At 43.4% G+C, this 19,432-nt stretch overlaps 1 protein-coding gene across 9 annotated transcripts in view; it reads right to left on the bottom strand.

The window, feature by feature from the left end:
• AAK1 (AP2 associated kinase 1) overlaps positions 1 to 19,432 on the bottom strand; it is a 164,811-nt gene that overhangs the window by 34,573 nt on the left and 110,806 nt on the right. For 4 of the 9 annotated variants that reach the window (XM_010845305.1, XM_010845309.1, XM_010845308.1 and 1 more), the window contains exons 10-16: positions 18,275 to 18,354; positions 13,756 to 13,910; positions 12,036 to 12,325; positions 7,834 to 8,094; positions 3,560 to 3,792; positions 1,877 to 2,034; positions 285 to 389 (exon numbers count right to left, since the gene is read on the bottom strand). In XM_010845305.1, the coding sequence (XP_010843607.1) occupies positions 285 to 389; positions 1,877 to 2,034; positions 3,560 to 3,792; positions 7,834 to 8,094; positions 12,036 to 12,325; positions 13,756 to 13,910; positions 18,275 to 18,354 (1,282 nt within the window). The remainder of the gene's footprint in view (positions 1 to 284; positions 390 to 1,876; positions 2,035 to 3,559; positions 3,793 to 7,833; positions 8,095 to 12,035; positions 12,326 to 13,755; positions 13,911 to 18,274; positions 18,355 to 19,432) is intronic. The other 5 variants (XM_010845304.1, XM_010845312.1, XM_010845311.1 and 2 more) reach the window with 4 other exon arrangements.

The following is a 19,432-nucleotide window of genomic DNA, read 5'->3' as shown; positions in this document are numbered from 1 at the left end:
GATGTTTCTGAAATTTAGAAATATTTGCTTAAAAACATGTCTATGGACTTGAGAGAACAAATCCTGTATATTACTGCCAGATCATTCTGACAATCTAATTCAAAGAAACTCTAGATCATTTTTCAATCCCCATCTTTTTTTAGGAAATCTTTTGAATGAAGGAAAATATGTTAACCCCAGGATCTGGGGCTCGCTGGCATGCTAGGGTCATCTGTGGACTGGAACCCAGTAGTGGGAAGGTAACAACAGTGAAGTCTTGAGTTACAGGTGTCTGCCATACTAACCAGTTCCAGCAGAAAATGAGGAAGCAGCAAAAGCATCACCTTGGGTTGGTTGAAAGCCTGGGATCAAACTCTCAGCAGAGCCTCCAAGCTTCTCAGGATACTTGCCTGGAAGGACAAAACACCACTCAGTTCATCCCAGGAGAATCCCACAATGCACACCCAGGCAGGAGGTGAAGAGCATCCTCCAAATTGACATCACTCTTGACTATTTTTACTGCAGAAAGGCAGCACCTTGGCTATTCAAAGGTCCTTATCTAGCCACTGCAGTAACTGAGAAACAGCTGAGCAAAGAAAGGAAGTCTGAAGCCCTGAAGCTTGAGCATATTACTCACAGCAGGATGCCTTCAGCCTTCACACTGAGTCCATTTATCTCTACATAATTCTAATGAGTGTGATAATCTGTTTTCCACATTAGAAGCAGTCAGGAGAGCGAGTGAGAAGAAAGATGGCAGTACTGAGATGTTATGAGGGATGGGCACAATGACAACAGCTTAATGTAAAAGCCAACAGCTGAATAACAAGAAGAGTGACAGGAAATTATTAAAAAATAGAGACAAGAATTTTAAAACTAGGGCGTCACTTAATAGAGTGCAAAATACTAATTTTCAGTAGTCCATGAAGGTGTTTCTATTTATAATCTAGAGCAATAGGTGGTATACATAATGATAGCACAAACTGACAATGAATGTCAAAGGAAATTAAATCCTATTCCCTATGAAGACTAAAAAGAAAAGGGGGCAAGAAAGCATATGGATTTTGTTGTTGTTTAGTCGCTAAGTCGTGTTCAACTCTTTTCGACCTCATGGACTGTAGCTCGCCAGGCTCCTCTGTCCATGGAATTTTCCAGGCAAGAATACTCTAGTGGGTTGCCATTTCCTTCTCCAGGGAATCTTCCCAACCCAGAGATCGAACCTGCATCTCCTGCACTGGTAGGCAGATTTTTAGCACTGAGCCACCAGGGAAGCCTATACATATTTTAAATGATGTCCATAAAATAACAAAACTAAAATGTTTGATCAAAGCTCTTATCATTCACTCTATTCTGATCATTCTTTTAGCCTGTGCTTTTGTTGACACTAAGGTACTTTTTTTTGAACTGTATCATATTGGAGAATTTTTCCCAGGGTATATACTGTTGTTTTCTGGCGAGGAGGGGGAGAGAGAGAGAGAGAGAGAGAGAGAGAGAGTGTGTGTGTGTGTGTGTGTGTGTGTGTGTGTGTGAGAAAGAGTGTGTGTGTGTGTGTGTGTGTGTGTGTGTGTATGTAGGCATCCTGCCTTTCATATTAGCCGGTGGATTTGAGGGTGCTACTGTTTGGAGATGCCATCACACACCTCTAAAGAGTAAATGTACTTGACACTATCATACTGATCTCTGCTACCAAACCTGTCCTAAATGTTTCCAACTCTCCCTGCTGCTCCCACAACACAACCAGGACTTCCTGAGGACAAAAAGACTTCGGCGCTCTGGTGAAAATATAAATTGATTTGCACACATACTTCAAAGTCAAGTCTTGGGTCCAAACCTACATTTTCACAGGCATACCCCTCTAGAATTAAGGTTCAATACCCTCAAAAAGATACTGATTACTCACCTTCCCCCAGCTTGGCAAAGTCCTTGTTTAGCAGTTCTTCAGCTGTCAGTTTGGAGAAATTGTCGTCATCAAAGGGATTCCAGGTAGAACCTTCTGAAGGATTATAAACATTTTGCTGGGAGGCCCGAGGGGAGCCTGAAGGAGTGGTGGTTGCAGACCTAGGTAGGTTCCCACCCCCACGAAATAAAAAGATACATGAAGGTTGAAAAGGGTCAATCTATTCTTCTTGTTTCAAGATTAAATTATTTTCTAAGTCTAACTAACATCTTCCACAGTATTTTTCTAAAAGGTCTTCCCGAGGCAATGGAAGTTTCCACAGATGCCCTTTCCACTGTGTGAAACAAACATCTCTCTTTCTTTTGTGATTCACTATCTCTCATTACTTCTTTAATCTCTCGCTTATTAGATTTTTGGCCTCATCTGTGAGTTCTTTCATTCAGGATCCCAAATCAACCTGTTGCTGGGCTCGTTCACCCTGTGGTGACCACTGTAACAACTGGCCCCAGAGGGGCTGAGACCTATTCTGGCTGCCTCACATCTGTCAGGGTCCTGCATCAGTGGACACCATCACAGTTAAAGAGCAATAGAGACAGTTTCCACCATCCTGGGGCTCCTGGGTGTCATTACCTAATTTCCTCTTAAGTCTCTCTTGATGCCCTTTGCATTTAGCTAATGACTTAAAGATTTTTAACTTTAGCACATGGTTCCAAGAAAGTGGAGAAGGCAGTGGCAACCCACTCCAGTACTCTTGCCTGGAAAATCCCATGGGTGGAGGAGCCTGGTAGGCTGCAATCCATGGGGTTGCTAAGAGTCGGACACGACTGAGCGACTTCACTTTCACTTTTCACTTTCCTGCATTGGAGAAGGAAATGGCAACCGACTCCAGTATTCTTGCCTGGAGAATCCCAGGGATGGGGGAGCCTGGTGGGCTGCCGTCTATGGGGTCGCACAGAGTCAGACACGACTGAAACAACTTAGCAGCAGTAGCAACAATGACTTAAAGATTTTTAACTTTAGTACATGGTTCCAAGAAAATTGAGGGTTTGACACTGCATTTACGCAACAAACACTCATTGCGATCTACTTGATGTCAGGCACAGAGCCTGTCACCAGATTTACTAAGCTTGGTTAAACCATGGTGCTTGTTACGGACGAACCTACAGGCCAGGTCAGATAGACATACAAACAAGTAATACAGTGTGAAACATGCTCAAAAGACAGTTTAGACAAAATTATATATGATACCAGAGGAAGGGTCAAAGAGAAAATAACTGTGTACATGGATCTTAACGAACAAACAAGCAGTTCCTAAGTGGAACAGAAGGAAAGTGGCAGTTCTACCAGTGTGATATAATAGGCCTTGATCTGTTAACCAGTCAGTTCAGATATTATTCCACAGAAAATGGGGAGTCAAGAAAATGTTATCGGCATGTAGAGATTTGGTCAGATCAAGAATTTAGAAAACACTCTATACGGTATGGGATGGATGAGAGACTGAAACAGTGAGGCAAGTAAAAAATTATTTTTTAAGATCGGTCTGATCTATGCACTACAGGAAAATTCAGTTTCTCATTAAACCCAGACACGCACCCCTAAATGTACATCTATACACAATTATGTACATAGCAAAAATTATACAGCAATGGCCCCCCAGCAGCCCTTGCCCACAGAAGCAGTACATACTTGGACTTATTGAGACTGGCCTCAGCTGCAGCTGCTTGGAGCAGCTGGGTTGATTTGCTGGCAGGGACCCCAAAGACTGCGCTGTGGGTCACGTCGCTGAGAATTCGCCTGTGCCCAGCACGCTGGGCTTTGGGGGATGATGGAGGAGTGAGAGATCCGAGTTTCTGCCCCTGGATGGTAGGAGGTGGGGTTGTCTGAACCTTTGGCTGTTGTCTTACTGGGGCTTGAATCTGCTAGGAAGAGAGATGAAAGTGTTCAAGAGAGGGGAGATGGGTGGGGGAGGAGAAGAAAAACAAATAAGCAGACAAGCATAACAAAAAATGCCATGTGAGAGCTAACATATGGCTCAAATGGCACAGTTTCTCAATAACACCCAGACTGTCTAGGCTTCCTTGACAATCTGAGATGCAGCCTTGAGCCTGACACCAACAGAGTACTTACCTGGTGCTTATATATACATTTCAGTCTTCATCAGCAATAATAAACAAGGTAACCATACGCAAGTCGACCCAAAGACTGCAGAAGTCATCCCTAGGTCTAAAGATCTAGAAAGTTTCCTGAAGGACAACTTTCTGCTTTCAAAATTCGTTCAGAATGCCTCCAAAGGGTAGGCTTCAAGCATTCCACTACCAGAGTCACAAGCCAACAAAGGCTCACCTCCAGCTAAAACACGACTGAGCTGAGTGAGTTCTGCTAGGAGATCCCTGACTTTCTGACAGAACACAGACTACTAGTTAGAAATAAGTGAGACAGAATTTCACTGTGATTAAGAAATGGCAGTTCTTTTTTGCTTTTGCTGTTAACATTCTGTTTCGTTGACAGGATGGGTCTTACAGGATTCTGTTTCTGCAGTGACCTCTGAGAAAATGTAAGCATGGGGGCAGTTGGATTAATCTGTCAGAATCTTCATTTTGGAAATGGCACCAAAGAACAAGGTAGAGGATACAATAAGAAAAAACTGTTAAAGTCCTTGATGATGACTGACCTAATAATATGAGATGTGGGCCTTTTTTAGAAGGAAGGCAGGATGCACAGTCACCAGAGAAAAAAAAATTGGAGGGAACATCCTTGTTCCCATGTGGTGAGTTTTTAAGCATAAGCCATGATCTACAAAGTTCCATGTCAAGAAAATGATCAAATTAAAAAGGTTAAAGAGGAACACCTAATCCTTTTCTTCCTAACTGTCAATCCAGAAATAAAGGAATTTAAGACTATTCAAAGCCTCAGGGGTTGAACTATCCCTTCCCTCGTCTCTCATCTCAGACTGGAGCTGTCCCTCCATGCTGCAGGTCAGTTCCTACATTCTGTGTCTTCAAAGGCTGGCCCTGGGAGAGATTCCAGAAACTAGTGTCCAGCTACTTGGGTCAGGATGCTGACAGCCTGGGGGTTTCTGTCCTTATACTGACTCAGGCTTTAATTTTACTGAGGCAAGCTATGTGCATGTAAGAGTACACAACCACTCACCAACTGAATGAATGAAATAATATAAGGTTCTAATGTTGATCAAATTAAGGTCAGAGGGTAAAGCACTTTGCATCTCTGAGGGAGAAGCAAAGTGCTCTGTGAAGCAGCCCAGAGCTCCAGCTCCACAACTTCCTCAGGGCTCCAGGAAGCAACAGCCAACCTAACTAAAGCCAGTCCCCGCAGGGACAAGAAGGAATTTAAGGACAGAACTAGATTTGCTTATTTCTTGGAGTTTAGGACATCCATTACTCTGAAAAGGGTACTTAACTGTTGAGGCCCTTTATTTTGAAGAGTCCAAACTACTCGGAGAACATTTTCCCTTCTTCTCACCTATTCTCCGCATGCCGCACACTGGAGAACACATGCTTCTGTCATGACGACACCTTATCCTACCACAGCTACCAATTCAAAGTGGCTGCAACCCATCCAGCCACATCCCACAACAGCCTTATCAAGCAGTTTTACTTCCCATCAGAATCTCAGACTGAAGACTCAAGAGGGATCTTAAGACAGCATGGATTCCAACTCCCTCGTTTTAGAGACAATAAGACCAAAGCCCCCTGAGGTTAAGTGCTTGCTCAAGGTCACAAGGTCAATTGAGGGCAAAATCCATGTCTCGACTATCGCTCAGGACTCTTTTTTGCACAACGATGCTTCCTCATCCAAAAATGAGATTATGAAGGAGGAGAGAGACACATAACACAGGGGGAGAGAAGCAAGGTGGACTCAACATGTCTATCTTGCCAAAGATTTTTTAAAAAGCAAAACTATGAAAGAAGTATAATCACATCAAGAAATATAAGAATACAGACAAGGGGAGAAAAACCACCTCAACTTCCACTCCACTACTCTAGTACAATTGTTCTTATCTTTTATTTGGTATCTTATATTTATGTCTATTTTAAGGACATACTCTTCCTGTAATTTCATCTCTCCTTTAGCATTACCCCATGAGCTTTTCCATACTGTTGTACAGACTTTTATAACCGTGACTTTTAAGGACTGCATAGTTAGGTTGTTGGAATGAGGAATGTTGCTTCCATGCCTGTGCTGATCATTAAGACTGCAGTAAACCTCTGTGGGATACGGCCACATCCCTGCTGCGAAAGGGCTGCACGGTACAATTTACATTCACTTACCTGGTTCTCTAGGTAAGTCCTATAAAGTCATGGGAAGAAGGGAAGGGTCAAGGCCAGGAAACTCTCTGGCTCCTGGCTGAAGCCCATTCTGCTCTTGTCCCCTCTCCGTACTCTTCACCAACTACCCCTGAACAAAGTGCCCAGGTATTTTTTCATTCAAAAAACATGGAGAAGGATCACAGTTCATTCCCAGAAAAGTGGATATTTTGTCCACGGTCAGCAGAGAGGGTTCCCGTGAGAAGTGTACAGTCAGTGGCAGCACTGTCATGACCCTGGATGAGCACTGCTGGTGCCCTTGAACACAGATCAGGATTCTTCAAATCTTGCCCCAGCTCTGCTGCTGTCAGTCTGTGTATCTCGGGTGATTCCCATTCTAGCCTGGACCTCAGCTTCTAATTCCATTACAGGAGGACTGGATGAGACAAAATCTCAGCTACATGATATGATAATTTTTTAAAAACTGTTTTTCCATTAGCAAGAGGAACTCTGTTACTTGTTAAAAAAACAGAGAATGATCGTCTACCACATGCCCGCAGGAAGATCGAGCTATTTCAGAAATGAAGGTGTAAAGACACTGAGCACACATTTAGCTGAGACTCAGAGAAGACAATCTATTTATGGCGCTGCTTACTTTTGAAGGGATGTAGGTTTTCTGGTTTAAGATCGATGACAAAACTCTATTAGAAATCAATCCTTAGAAAGACAGTTTCTTACTTTTCCTTGTTTCTCTGTTGGTTGGACTTGCCCGGGAACGATAATAGCTGTGATACTCTATCAACTGGGGATGTAAAACACCCTTTTCCATCACTATAAAGTTTTCTATTACTGTCACTCTGTGAGTACAGAATTAAGGGCACTCATTAAAAGCCAAAGTATCATGTGCCTGAGGATATACCCGTGGAGGTGAATCAGAAGAGTGTGTAGAGGTCCTGATTCTAAACTCAGCCAATATATAGAATGAACATGCCCAATTTCTAAACTGACAGGATGGCTCAAATAACAGTCAGACACTCTGGTGCCCAGAGGGGCATCAGGCCACAGCAAATGGTCTCAGCAAGCAGGCTCTTGAAGGTACTGCATACTCATATGAAGTGGCCAGTAATGTCATTCAAGACAAAGAATAAGCACAACACGGTCAGAACTCAGGGTTAAGGTGGGGGGCCTCCATGAACCTTCTGAGACTGGCAAGGCCACAGTGGTCACACTGCCCTCTAAAGACAGGACAGGGATTGGCTCTAAATCTACTTTGGTCTCTGACTGCTTGACACTGGCACCGGTAGACACAAAGGACAGCTCCTCCCACTGGTCTAATAATAGGGTGAGAAACAAGAAAGTTTGTCTTCTATTGATCCCACACTCCTAATTTATCCCTCTCCCCTCCTTTCCCCTTTGATAACCATAAGTTTGTTTTCCATGTCTATGAGTTTATTTATGTCCTGTAAACAAGTTCACTTGTCCATCAGCAACTTAGAATCATTTTTCTAAAACCTTAAGCTTCTATAGAATACTTCATCCTTTTCCTGGATACACTGGGAAAAGATCAAACATTTTAACCACCAGGGTGGAGAGCAGCCAAGCCTTGGTCCAGCAGCTCCCTCACCAGCTGCTGCCGCCTCTTGCCCACCCTTTCCCTAGCCCTCACTGCGGGCTCCTCTTCTGGCTGACTCTCACCGCTGGCTCCTGGGCAGGGGCTGGCGAGGCTGCTGCGGCCGGCTGTGCTTGGGACTGCGGTGCGGCCGCTGCTGTCATCTTCTGCTGCAAGGCAGCCTGCTGAGTCAGCAGCTGTTGCTGATGCAGGGCTGTGGCCAGCTGCTGCTGCTGCTGCTGCTGCTGGTAGAAGTTCTGTATCAGCTGCTGTTGAGAGCTTCCTTGAGATACCACGGGGAACTGAGCGATCACTGGTTGCTGGGCTGCTGGGTGTACTGCCTGTAACTGAGTAGGGGAAGGAGGCCAGGAAGGAGGAGGTGAGTAAAAGCCTGTTTCAGAACCATACTCCACAGAGGATGAAAATGCCTCAGTGACAACTGAGACCAGCACGGAAGGCAAAGGCAAGGGCAGGCAGGCGTCTTGTGGCTTGGCCGGAAAACTCACGAGGGTAACCGCAGGGCACCGCGCTTAAACACAGCAGCACCTTCCGCTGCCAGGCTCCAGCCACTGCCTACCTGCCTCCTGCACTGCAGACTGGCCTCCAAGGGGTTTCTGTGCCTGGCCTGAGGGCATCCATCTGACTTACATCTTGTGACTCCACATGCTGCAGTGTAACAGAAGCTAACAAATGAACTCCCAGTCACAGAAGTTATCCCTCTTACAAAGGGATTTGGAAATAGCCAGGATTAAAATTCTTCCCTACATGAACTGGGCGAAGCAATGATGACACTGAAGAGAATAACCTAAATGTCAGCCCAGCTAGTAAGTCCTCTCAAGCCTTTCTGAAAATTATTTCCAAATAGCTCTCTTCATTAAACTTCCACCTTTAAATATTCAGAACACTCAGTATACTCTACTACTTAATGATATTTTGTCTCATACTAGCAGCATGGTTTCAAGTTATATTCTTTTGTAAACTTCCTAAGGATAGGAATGCTTCTCTTCTCCCCGCCGCTAAGGACTGTGTGTCAGACACAAAAACACAGCTTAAAAAATGGCCTACTGATGCACAAAAATCAGGATCTTAGTTTTGAAATCCCAAATATTGTTAGTTATAAAATTAACTGGGAAGATACTGTTTGTCTACTTGGGCAAAGTTAAAAGAGCAAAAAAGGCAGATGTCAATAAATAGCTTACTTACAACAGCAAAATGCTAGAAACAACCAAATGTCTGTCAACAGGGAGTGACCAGATAAACTACACTAGACAGCCGTAGGAACACTCTCAAGTTGTAAAGAGAAATGACGGATACCTCTATATGCGGGACGGAAGGAACAGAATACTGCAGACTGAATTTTGAAACTATGCAAATGTTTTAAATTCTCACAAAACAAAATTAAAACAAAATTACAAAGTAACAACTAAAAAGCAAAACAAAGCAAACAAACTTGTATATCACATAAAAATATAAATCAACTAAGAATTATGTTAATGTTGTTAGGAATCAAGATTTCCAGATGAGACAAATACAAATAGAAAAGCCAAGAAGTTAAAAATCCTGTAATTACAAATCTGCTTTAGAAATATAAATTTGAATTCATGATATACATTTTATTAAGAAAAAACCCAAATACATGCCCTAACTGTTCACTGAAAAGGTCTAAAAATAACCAACCTATTAGCAAATGGATATGCCTAGCAAGGGAAATAGCTGAGGAAAAAGTGGAAGCAGTGACAGATTTTATTTTCTTGGGCTCCAAAATCAATACAGATGGTGACTGCAGCCATGAAATTAAAGGATGTTTGTTCCTTGGAAGAAAAGCTGTGACAAACCTAGACAGTGTATTAAAAAGCAGAGACCCTTTGCCAACAAAGATCTATACAGTCAAACCTATGGTCTTTCCTTCAGTCATGTATGGATGATAGAGTTGGACCATAAAGAAAGTTGAGTGCTGAAGAACTGATGCTTTCAAACCGTGGTGCTGGAGAAGATTCTTGAGAGTCATGTGAACTGCAAGGAGCTCAAACCAGTCAATCCTAAAGGAAATCAACCCTGAATATTCATTGGAGGGACTGATGCTGAGGCTGAAGCTCCAATATTTTGTCCACCTTATGTGAAGAGCTGACTCATTGGAAAAGACCCTGATGCTGGGAAAGATTGAAGGCAAAAGGAGAAGGGCATGACAGAGGATAAGATGGTTAGATAGCATCACCGAGTCAATGGACATGAGTTTGAGCAAATTCTGGGAGACAGTGAAGAACAGGGAAGTCTGGCATGGCTGCAGTCCATGGGGTTGCAAAGAATCGGACATGACTCAGTGACTGACCAACAACAACAAATCCCTAGCAGCAAGACTGTGGTCTCTAAATACCATTTCCATGAAAGGGAAACAGCTCTTTAGAGAAATGGCTGACTCCAGGTCAAGGGAAGAATGATCCTGGAACAGCCTGTTACATCAAATAATAAAGGCATATTAAAGCTTATTGGAGTCAGAGCCAAAGGACCCAGGAGCCAATTTGAAGAGACTTTCACTGGCCAAACCTGGGACAGTTAGAACAAATTTTTTAATAGTAATGTACGGAAACATATCAAATATATTGGGTTGGCCAAAAAGTTCATTTGGGTTTTTCTGTAACTTCCTACAGAAAAATATGAATGAACTTTTTGGCCAACCCAATATTAAGATGCATGAATTCATAGTGATACTAAGAGCAAACAAAATCTTCATTGTTCACCTTTGGATGGTACCAGGAACAAACTCATTATTCTGAAAACTGGGAAACACAGGGAAAGAGTCATGCATTTTTTTCTGCCTTTTCTGTACAAACAGTACCTCAGGATAAGCAAATACTTGATGAAAAAGTTCTTTACAGAAAAATTCCATCCCCTAAATGAAGATAAAATGCTAGAGTATCAGCACATTATAACCTCTAAGGAATTAAGGGACTTAGGAAACAAACTGAAGGCGAATATTAAGTGACTGGATCACACAAGACAACACCAAATACACTGATTGATCTTAATATTAAAAAAATAGAGGACAACCAAACTGCAGTTCTGCTTTCCACAGTTTCAGTTACCCATGGTGATCAACGATATGAAAATATTAAACGGAAAATTCCAGAAATAAGCAATCCGTAAGTTTTAAATTGCATGCTGTTCTGGGCAGCGTGATGAAACCTTGCACCATCCCTTGCACCTGCCTAGGATCTCCAACCATTGACATCATCTGCTCCAGACACCCAACCATCAACATGGCTCCATGATCCAGGATCCCCTGAAGCATATGATCCTCCCTCTGACCCATGGTTAGAAGATCAACAGTAGCCTAAAGTTATGTCACAAAGTCCATGTCATTCACCTTACTTCACATCATCAAGTAGGCAAGAATATTTTGAGAGAGACTACATTCACATACTTTTTATTACAGTATATTATATTGCTATATTTTATTATTAGCTGTTACGTTAATCTCTTACTGTGCCTAACTTATAAATTAAACATTGTCATAGGTATGTATGTATAGGAAAAAACATATTATATATTGGGCTGGTACTAGCTATGGTTTCAGGCATCCACTGCAGGTCTTAGAACGTATCCCCCACAGATAAGGTGAGACTACTGTATGTCTCCTGATGTGATGTAACCCGAAGAACAAAGAACTATCATCCTGAAGCAAATATTGAGAGGCCTCAAGAAATTACCAGTTTACACAGGCGGTGGTGGGACATATTAAACAGCACCATGGGGCTGCTATCCACCAAATTCAGGATGTGGGAAATTCCACAGGACAAATGACCCAGGTTCTTAAAAAAAAGGGGGGGGGAGGGGGGCTAAAGGAGGGAAAAAAAGAAGAGAAAGGCACCTATAGATAAAAGGGGACATAAAAATGTATGATTAAAAAACGTGAAAAAATATACAAACCAATTTAAATTAAGACACATCAGAAAGAATTAAACACTACTGGATGATAAGAAATAGCTGTTTTTTTGGCTCAGTTTGAGAACAGTGTCATGTCAGGAAAAAAGAATCAAAATTGAGCCCTGAAAAACCAGCTCTCTTGCTGAGGGTCCTCAACAAGGTGCAGAATTCCCCATGGCCTGAGAAGAAGAGGGGGAGAGGTGCGAGTGATTCAGCGAGGGCTCCACTATATCAGGCTTCAGTGTCTACCTGTGTGTGACAACGGTTTGTCATGGCTCTGTCTTTCCAGGGCTTCTCAAGGAAGACCCCTGTGCCTAGTGGACCTTGTCACAGATCAAAGTGAGGGTCAGATTTACCACCTTACCTGTGGAGCCTGGGCCTGCTGTTGTGGCTGCTGGTAGAACGTGCCCGCTGGCTGCTGTGCGGGCGGCGCTGTCTGCTGCTGCTGCTGCTGCTTGAGGAAGAGTTGCTGCTGGTGCTGGGGCGTGGCCTGGGCCTGGGTGGGCAGAGCCTGGGCCGGCGCGGAAGGCGGCTGCTGTGAGGTGGGCGGAGCCTGAGGCTGCTTGGGCTGAGACTGTGGTAGGGGTTGACTGGGTGGGGGCTGGGTTTTTGGTTGAGGAACACTGGCTAAAAGACCAGGCTGATTGCTGGATCCTGCAAAGAGAATAAACTCCATATAAGGGCTCAAAACTTTGAAACTCTTGCCAAAGCAATAAAGAAGGGGTGATCCGTGGAGAGATAAATCCCATGACCCATGGGCTCCTCACTGTTCTTGCACCTGCAAGTCTCTTCCTTCTTGCCAAACAATGTGCCTCATATTTTTCAAAACACGGTTCATTAACAGGGTTCAAGACCTGTCTCCAGAAAGTCCTCCCTATTCGCCGTCCCATTTAGTTAATCACCCCTTTAGTCAGCACCCTGAAAATCTACATATTCAACTGGCCTTTGATGCGACCATACATAAACACAATCTTTGTCAGCCTGCTGCAGCACAAAAGCATTCTTTGCTGGTTTACATGTATGTTTCACAACCCCAGTCTGCATGTCTGATTGTTAGTAAAGCAGCTTCCTGGAGAGTGATAGCTGTGTTCAGTTACTTATAATTTGGATCAATCCTCTTCACAAAAATAAACTCAGTCAGCTCATCAGAAACAGAATGTCAAAACATGAAGAGGTGAGAGATACCTCAAGAGACACAGCATTAAAGAAATAATTCGTCCGTGTCAAAAAAGAGTTTTGTTTTTTTTTTTTAAATATGAAGTACATGAAATAGAGAGGCAGGTATGGGATGAATGGACCACGGGCTTCCCAGGTGGTGCTAGTAGTAAAGAACCCACCTGCCAATGCAGGAGATGTAAGATGGCTCAATCCCATAAAATCAGGGCCAAGACTAGAAAAAGTAGAGATAATAGGCTTCAGTGGCCTTGGAGATCCACTGGAGAACTCAGTGAGAGCCTTCCCTTTTGCTGGTCACTTAACGTACAATTTCAATGGCAGCTCACCTCTTGTTCCTCAAGGAAAACCTTTATTCCTTTTTAAAAAAAAAAAAATTCTTTTTTGATGTGAACTATTTTTAAAGTCTTTATTGAATTTGTTATAATATTATTACTGTTTTATGTTTTGGATTTTTGGCTGCAAGGCATATGGAATCTTAGCTCCCTGGCCAAGAATCAAACTTGTAGGCACTCCCTACATTGGAAGGTGAAGTCTTAACCAGTGGACCACCAGGAAAGTCCCAAAGTGTAAAAGTGAAAAGTGTTAGTTGATCAGTCGTGTCCACCTCTTTGCGATCCCATGGACTATAGCCCTTGGGGGTCCTCTGTCCATTGAATTCTTCAGGCATGAATACTGGAGTGGGTAGCCATTCCCTTCTCCAGGGGATCGTCCCAACTCAGGGATCAAACCCAGGTCTCCCATATTGCAGGCAGATTCTTTACAGTCTAAGCCACCAGGGAAGTCCCAAGGAAAACCATTATTCTTTATGTGCCTCTAGATTTCATTCCAGGAAAAACCAGGTTTCCCAAGGCTTCTCTGTCCAGGATAACAGAGAGGTGTTCCACGTTTCAAACAGTCTTGTCACTGACCTGCGGCCTGAGGCGGGGGCTGAACTGTGGCCCTCTTCCGAGGGGTCAGGGCTGGTTGGATGGGGAGGATTCCTGGGTTGGGCTGAGTCTGCCCAGCTTTAGGCCTCTGGCGGGGTGCAATTGACGTCTCTGTAGTGGGAATGGGATCTGTCAGTCTAGAAAAAGAAAAGGAGGGGAAAAAAAGAAGATTCCAGTTAAAGTATGGGAAAATGGAGAAGGGGTAGACAGAGTATATAATGGATAAGCTTTCATCTCCACATTTACCGAAACCACCCAGATTCACTTAATTGACATTTCCCAAAGGATATTTCACAGGATGTTATATTACTATGTGTTATGGAAAAAAAAAAGTGGGCAAATAAGTTTTAACATATTGATCAAAATACACCAAGCAGATTTCTGACTAGCAGAACATTTATGTGTGAATGTGCATAGAAAACCTCAAAGAGACCATTATATAGAATGCAGTGTTTCTCAAAGCTTTTTTGATCTTGGGACCATCTTGCCTAATAGTTAACCAGAAGTTCCTAGAATATACTTTGGTGATGATGCAAAAAGGGGTTTAAAGTAGGTGGTTTTCAGATGCAGAGGGACTCAAAATTGATTAGCACTAGCTGTCAAAATGGTCTCTTGATAATAAAAAGCATCAACTGAGTTAATCCAATAAGGCAACTAAAAGGAACAAGTAAGTAACTCAAGACACAGGATGTGGGGAGTCTGACAGGAGCTCCATTTCTTTCAGTACACATATTGCCTTTTTTCATAGTAACAACAATTTTTAGCTGGGCATAGGGTCACCCATAGTAAAAATCTCATTGCCCAGTCTCACATGTAATCAGGTATGGCCATGCATCTAAGTTCTGTTTATATCCCTAATGGGATATATACAGATTGTTATGGAGCAGTTTCTGGAAACTTTAAGAAACTCCATGCATGCTCTTTGTCTTTCTTCTTTGGCTATTCCTTGATCCTACTGCTTGGAAGAGGGATGGCCACAACTGCCATATCAGTCCATGAGGGCATGGCCACAACCACAAGGATGGTAGAGTGATGAGCTTAAAGCAGCCTGGGTACCTGACGGCTTTGTCTAACAGAACTCTGTACCAGCCCTGGACTACTTTGAGAGAGAGAGAAAAAAAATCTACCTTATATAAGCCACTGTCATTTGCACTTTCTGGAACTCACTGCCAGACCTAATCCAAGTAAGTACAGAGTGTGGTCAGCTTGCTCTCTGTAATAGTGCTGCCACTCAGGTGGTAGCTTCCTTTGATTCTGAGCAGTTCAGGCAGCTGGCTGCTACCTAACTCAGGTCACAGCGACTGTTCTTTGCAAATACACTTCTGGGAGTTATAGCCGAGATGAAGGCCAAAATAAACAAGCTTCGTGAATATTTCGAAAATATGTCTGGCACAGTCTCCATAAAATTCAAAATAGGAAGTCAGGCAGAGCTGGTTCTTCCTCATGACATACCTCCAAGACAGGTCCATTCCAGACCCTGAGGCTTTTCACTAGCTTCTTGCTTTCATGCTGGGGGCGGGGGGCAGAACTGGTAATACAAAAGCTACCACACTGGGGGAGGCTATGATCTGGAGAAGGAATCAGGGAGGAAAACGGGATAGATGTTGGGGAAGAGGAGAAAGGGGTATGAAAGATCAAGTTCAGGGTGAGGGAGGTAAACAGGCTTCTGTAGAAAACCAAATGCCAAGAACTTCTGTATTGGCCTTCTAAGGGCAATATTTTTTACAATCAATGGAATTTGGAGTCAGAGAAAACTCTACTTGAACTCTCATGCTTGTGCACAGCCGCCAACTCTTTGCAACCCACCAGGCTCCTCTGACAACGGGACTTTTTTTTTTCTAGGCAAGAATGCTGGAATGGGTTGCTACCTCCTTCTCCAGGGGATCTTCCTGACCCAGGGATCGAACCTGTGTCTCCGAGCTCCCCACTAACTAACTGCAACAACAGGCTTGGCATCGAACCTCTTGGCCTGGGGTCCCTTATGTATACAGTGGTGTGTGTGTGCTAAGTTACTTCAGTTGTGTCGGACTCTTTGAGACCCCATGGACTGAAGCTTGCCAGGTCCCTCTCTCCAGCGGCTACTCCAGGCAAGAATACTGGGCTGCCATTTCCTCCTCCAGGCATACAGTGGAGACAATAATGCCTACATTATGAGGCAGATGTGAACACCAAATGTATCAACAACTGTAAAACCATTCCAGAAACTGAAGAGTGCTCAAAATGTCAGTTTGCATGGATCTCAATATGTTGTACGAAGATACAGTCTTGAAGACAGGAGATCTGGCTCTACACTGCCTTGTGTGATCCTGGGCAAACCACTGCGTGTGCGGAGGAGAAAGAGTGAGGATGCTGGAGCTGTGGGTCTTTCACTAACCACATACTGACTGATGACCTGGGCAACTGACGTATACGTCTCACTTTCCATATCTTCACTTGTAAAGTGAGACCAGCAACAACCTCACAGGTTTGTCTGAAGGGCTGAAGGTCACTTGACATATGTAAAGTACCCAGTATGGTATCTGGTGTATATGATGCCTCCATGAATAGGGCTACTTTAAAAATAAAGTTTGAAAGAAAAACCCACCTCTCAGCACTAGGGAGTGAATATGATCATGGAAATGAAATCATAGCATATTATATATTGGACAATGTAGACCCAAATCTCTTGGCTCTAAGATTTGCATATTCTTTCAGCATTACTGAGGTCATACAAAACAATAGTTTGGGCATCATGGAGTTTACAAAAGTTTGACAGTCACAGGTAGATTCGATGTTCATGTCTGCCTCATGATGTAGGTATCATGTTCTCCATTTTACACAACAGAGTACCACTCAAATGTCAGCGGGTGATAGAATTCTTACAAATGATTATGCTTTAGTGGGAACGGATCTCTGTGTAGCCTCTGTACATACCATACCTGAGCCGAGTACAAGACTACCATAAGACCAAAATCAGCCCCAAAAGCAACTCCCAAAAGTGAACATGGCAGACTCACTTAAGATATAAACAAACTGCAAACAAACATCATGGAAGCAGTTAGCTAAGTTTGTTAAAAACCAGTCTTATTATTTTACTACCACATCTGGAATAGCCCCAGGCATTTTATAAATGTTCAAGAATTTTTTAAAACATAGAAGTTTAAAAGATACTATTCTATTAAAATTCACACATCTCCACCTAGGGTGCTTTGTTTGTTTTTATATCATTTTATTCATTTTTGGCTGTGCTGGGTCTTCGTTGCTGCTTGGGCTTTCTCTAGTTGCAGCGAGCGAGGGCTATTCTTCATAGCGGAGCGCGGGCTTCTCACTGCACTGGCTTCTCTTGTTGCGGTTCATGGGCTCTAGGGCATGTGGGTTTCAGTAGTTGAGGCTCGCGGGCCCAAGAGCACAGGCTCAGGAGTTGTGGGTGCATGGGCTTAGTTGCTCCAAGGCATGTGGGATCTTCCTGGACCAGGGATCGAACCCATGTCTCCTGCTGATTTTTTACCACTGAGCCACCAGGGAAGTCCCAATAGGGTGCTTTGTTGATACAGTTTGTGCTAAGGTGCCTTGCCATGGGAGTGTGGTAGGAAAGTGGGATATAAACATTTTTCCAGACCACCATGAGAACCTGCCATTCGGAAGGCACGGCAGCCATGAGGATGTGCCTTGCAGATCTTCGACTACAAGGGTGTAAAAGACCAAGAACTGAAACTGAAATCCACTAGTGCTCCTGAAATCCACTGCACTGTGTGCTCTGAGGCCACGCTTCCCAGAGGCTGCTCTCAGCCTTCATGTCCTAGCCACAGGGTTATTAAGCCAGGCCCATTCCTACAAGACAGGGTTCCCCGATGATGCACCTTCCTTACATTATATGGCAGGCAGTCCACGTCACTTCAAACCAATCTTCAACTCCCCATCTCTGGGTCACTCCCTCACTGTTGGGAGGCTCTCTGATGGCTCTCCCAGCGTCCTTGGCACCCTCTCTATTTTCTCTCACAGGGGCATTTCCCCTAATAAAATCTTAGCTTCTTAACTCTTCCCTTGGCCAGCTTCTTAGAATATGGATTAGTTAAGATCCACAGGCTTTTTTGCTCTTCACAACTCAAATGCTTTTGACCTGTCCTTGCCCAATGTGGCTAGAGCCACAGAAAGTAAGAATTCCTGGAGATTAAGGTGGTGGACCAGGCTATGCAAAGGCCAGGACATGAGTTTAGGACAGACTTGTACTAGCAATGTTTAAGATCTGCTGTTGCCCTGTTCTGAATTATCTGCACCTATTCCCATGCAAAGGGAACAGCCACAGGGCTCTTGATTCTCTTTCAGATGTAGATCACTGTATTTTATTGTATTCCAACTGGCAGTCCCAAAGAACAGTTTCTGCCTGGGGGAGACAGAGCTTCCTTTCCTGTTCTGTGCAGCCTCTGGCCCTGGCAGTGGAAGAATCAAGAAACACTAGGCGCCCTCCCCTACTACTGGAGCAACAAGCAGTAGGATACTTGCTCACTCAGGCATTTCTTACCTGGCCTTTGGCTGGGTCTTCTTTGCAGCTGCCTCACTGGCTTTCACTGGTTCAGGGAGCTTTGTAGGAATGGGAGAGTTCTAGAGAATTGAAAGAAAATTTTAAAAGGATATCACAGACTTTTTTAAAATATTGAGATGTAACTGACATACACTCAATTAGCTTCAGGTATACAATAGCATTGATTTGATGTTTGCAAATATCACAAAATAATCACCACAATCTTTGTCTAGTTAATATCTATCATGTGGTTATAAATTTTTTTTTTCTGGTGATGAGAACTTTTAAGATTTACTCTCTTGGCAACCTTCAAATGCAATACAGTATTATTAAGTAAGTATAGTCACCATGCTACACATTACATCCCCAGGACTTACTTATTTTATACCTGGAAGTCTGTCCCTTTTGACTCCCTTCTATTTTGGCCCACTTCCAAAACTTACTTTTTAAAAACAAGTTACCAATCTGAATGCTTGCAATTCTAATCCACGTTATTTAACATCATGAGTGAGAAAGTGAGACAGCAAAAGATATCATATCGTGTTAGGTTAGTGCTCAGTATCCCGTTTTAATCTGAGAAACCTGAACTATGGAAAACTGGTCATGAAAGTAGCTTTTAGGAGGCGCCTCCATTTCATTCAAGCTTTCGGATGTGGGGGAGGGTGATTTTGCTAGGAAATTTCTCCTCATTTCTCTCCCACCTCACAAACATTCTTCTCCCAAGGGAAAGAGTAGCTTACTTGACTGATAAGACTGGGAGAGAAAAGGGAGCTAGCCTGGCCACCCTCCCCTCCCCTCCTTTATGACAGAACATGTCCCTCAGGAATCAGGGACACTGCTCAGTCATGCAGAGCTAATGGTAGGGATGCTGACTGGTCAAGCCACACTCTCTGACTCAGTTTTATTCGTAATGAAACCAATATGCTGAGCTCCATCTGAACAATTCCCACGTCTGATTCCAAATGTGGCAGTGAAGGACAAGTGTTATTTATTAGCAGCTTCAAACCCTAGTAGTGACATCAGAAGTTTACCACTGGAGAAACTGGCAAGACAATTTCCAAGCAGAAATTACTTATTACAGCGTCTATTAGTAAAATACTCAACAAAGTTGGATCATACTATGACATGAGAAATATACCAAGTCTGTCAAAAGCATGC

The sequence above is a fragment of the Bison bison genome, unplaced genomic scaffold (genome assembly GCF_000754665.1).
Source record: "Bison bison bison isolate TAMUID 2011002044 unplaced genomic scaffold, Bison_UMD1.0 scf7180017864215, whole genome shotgun sequence".
Lineage (NCBI taxonomy): Eukaryota > Metazoa > Chordata > Mammalia > Artiodactyla > Bovidae > Bison > Bison bison.
This window is presented reverse-complemented; position numbering and strand designations above follow the sequence as displayed.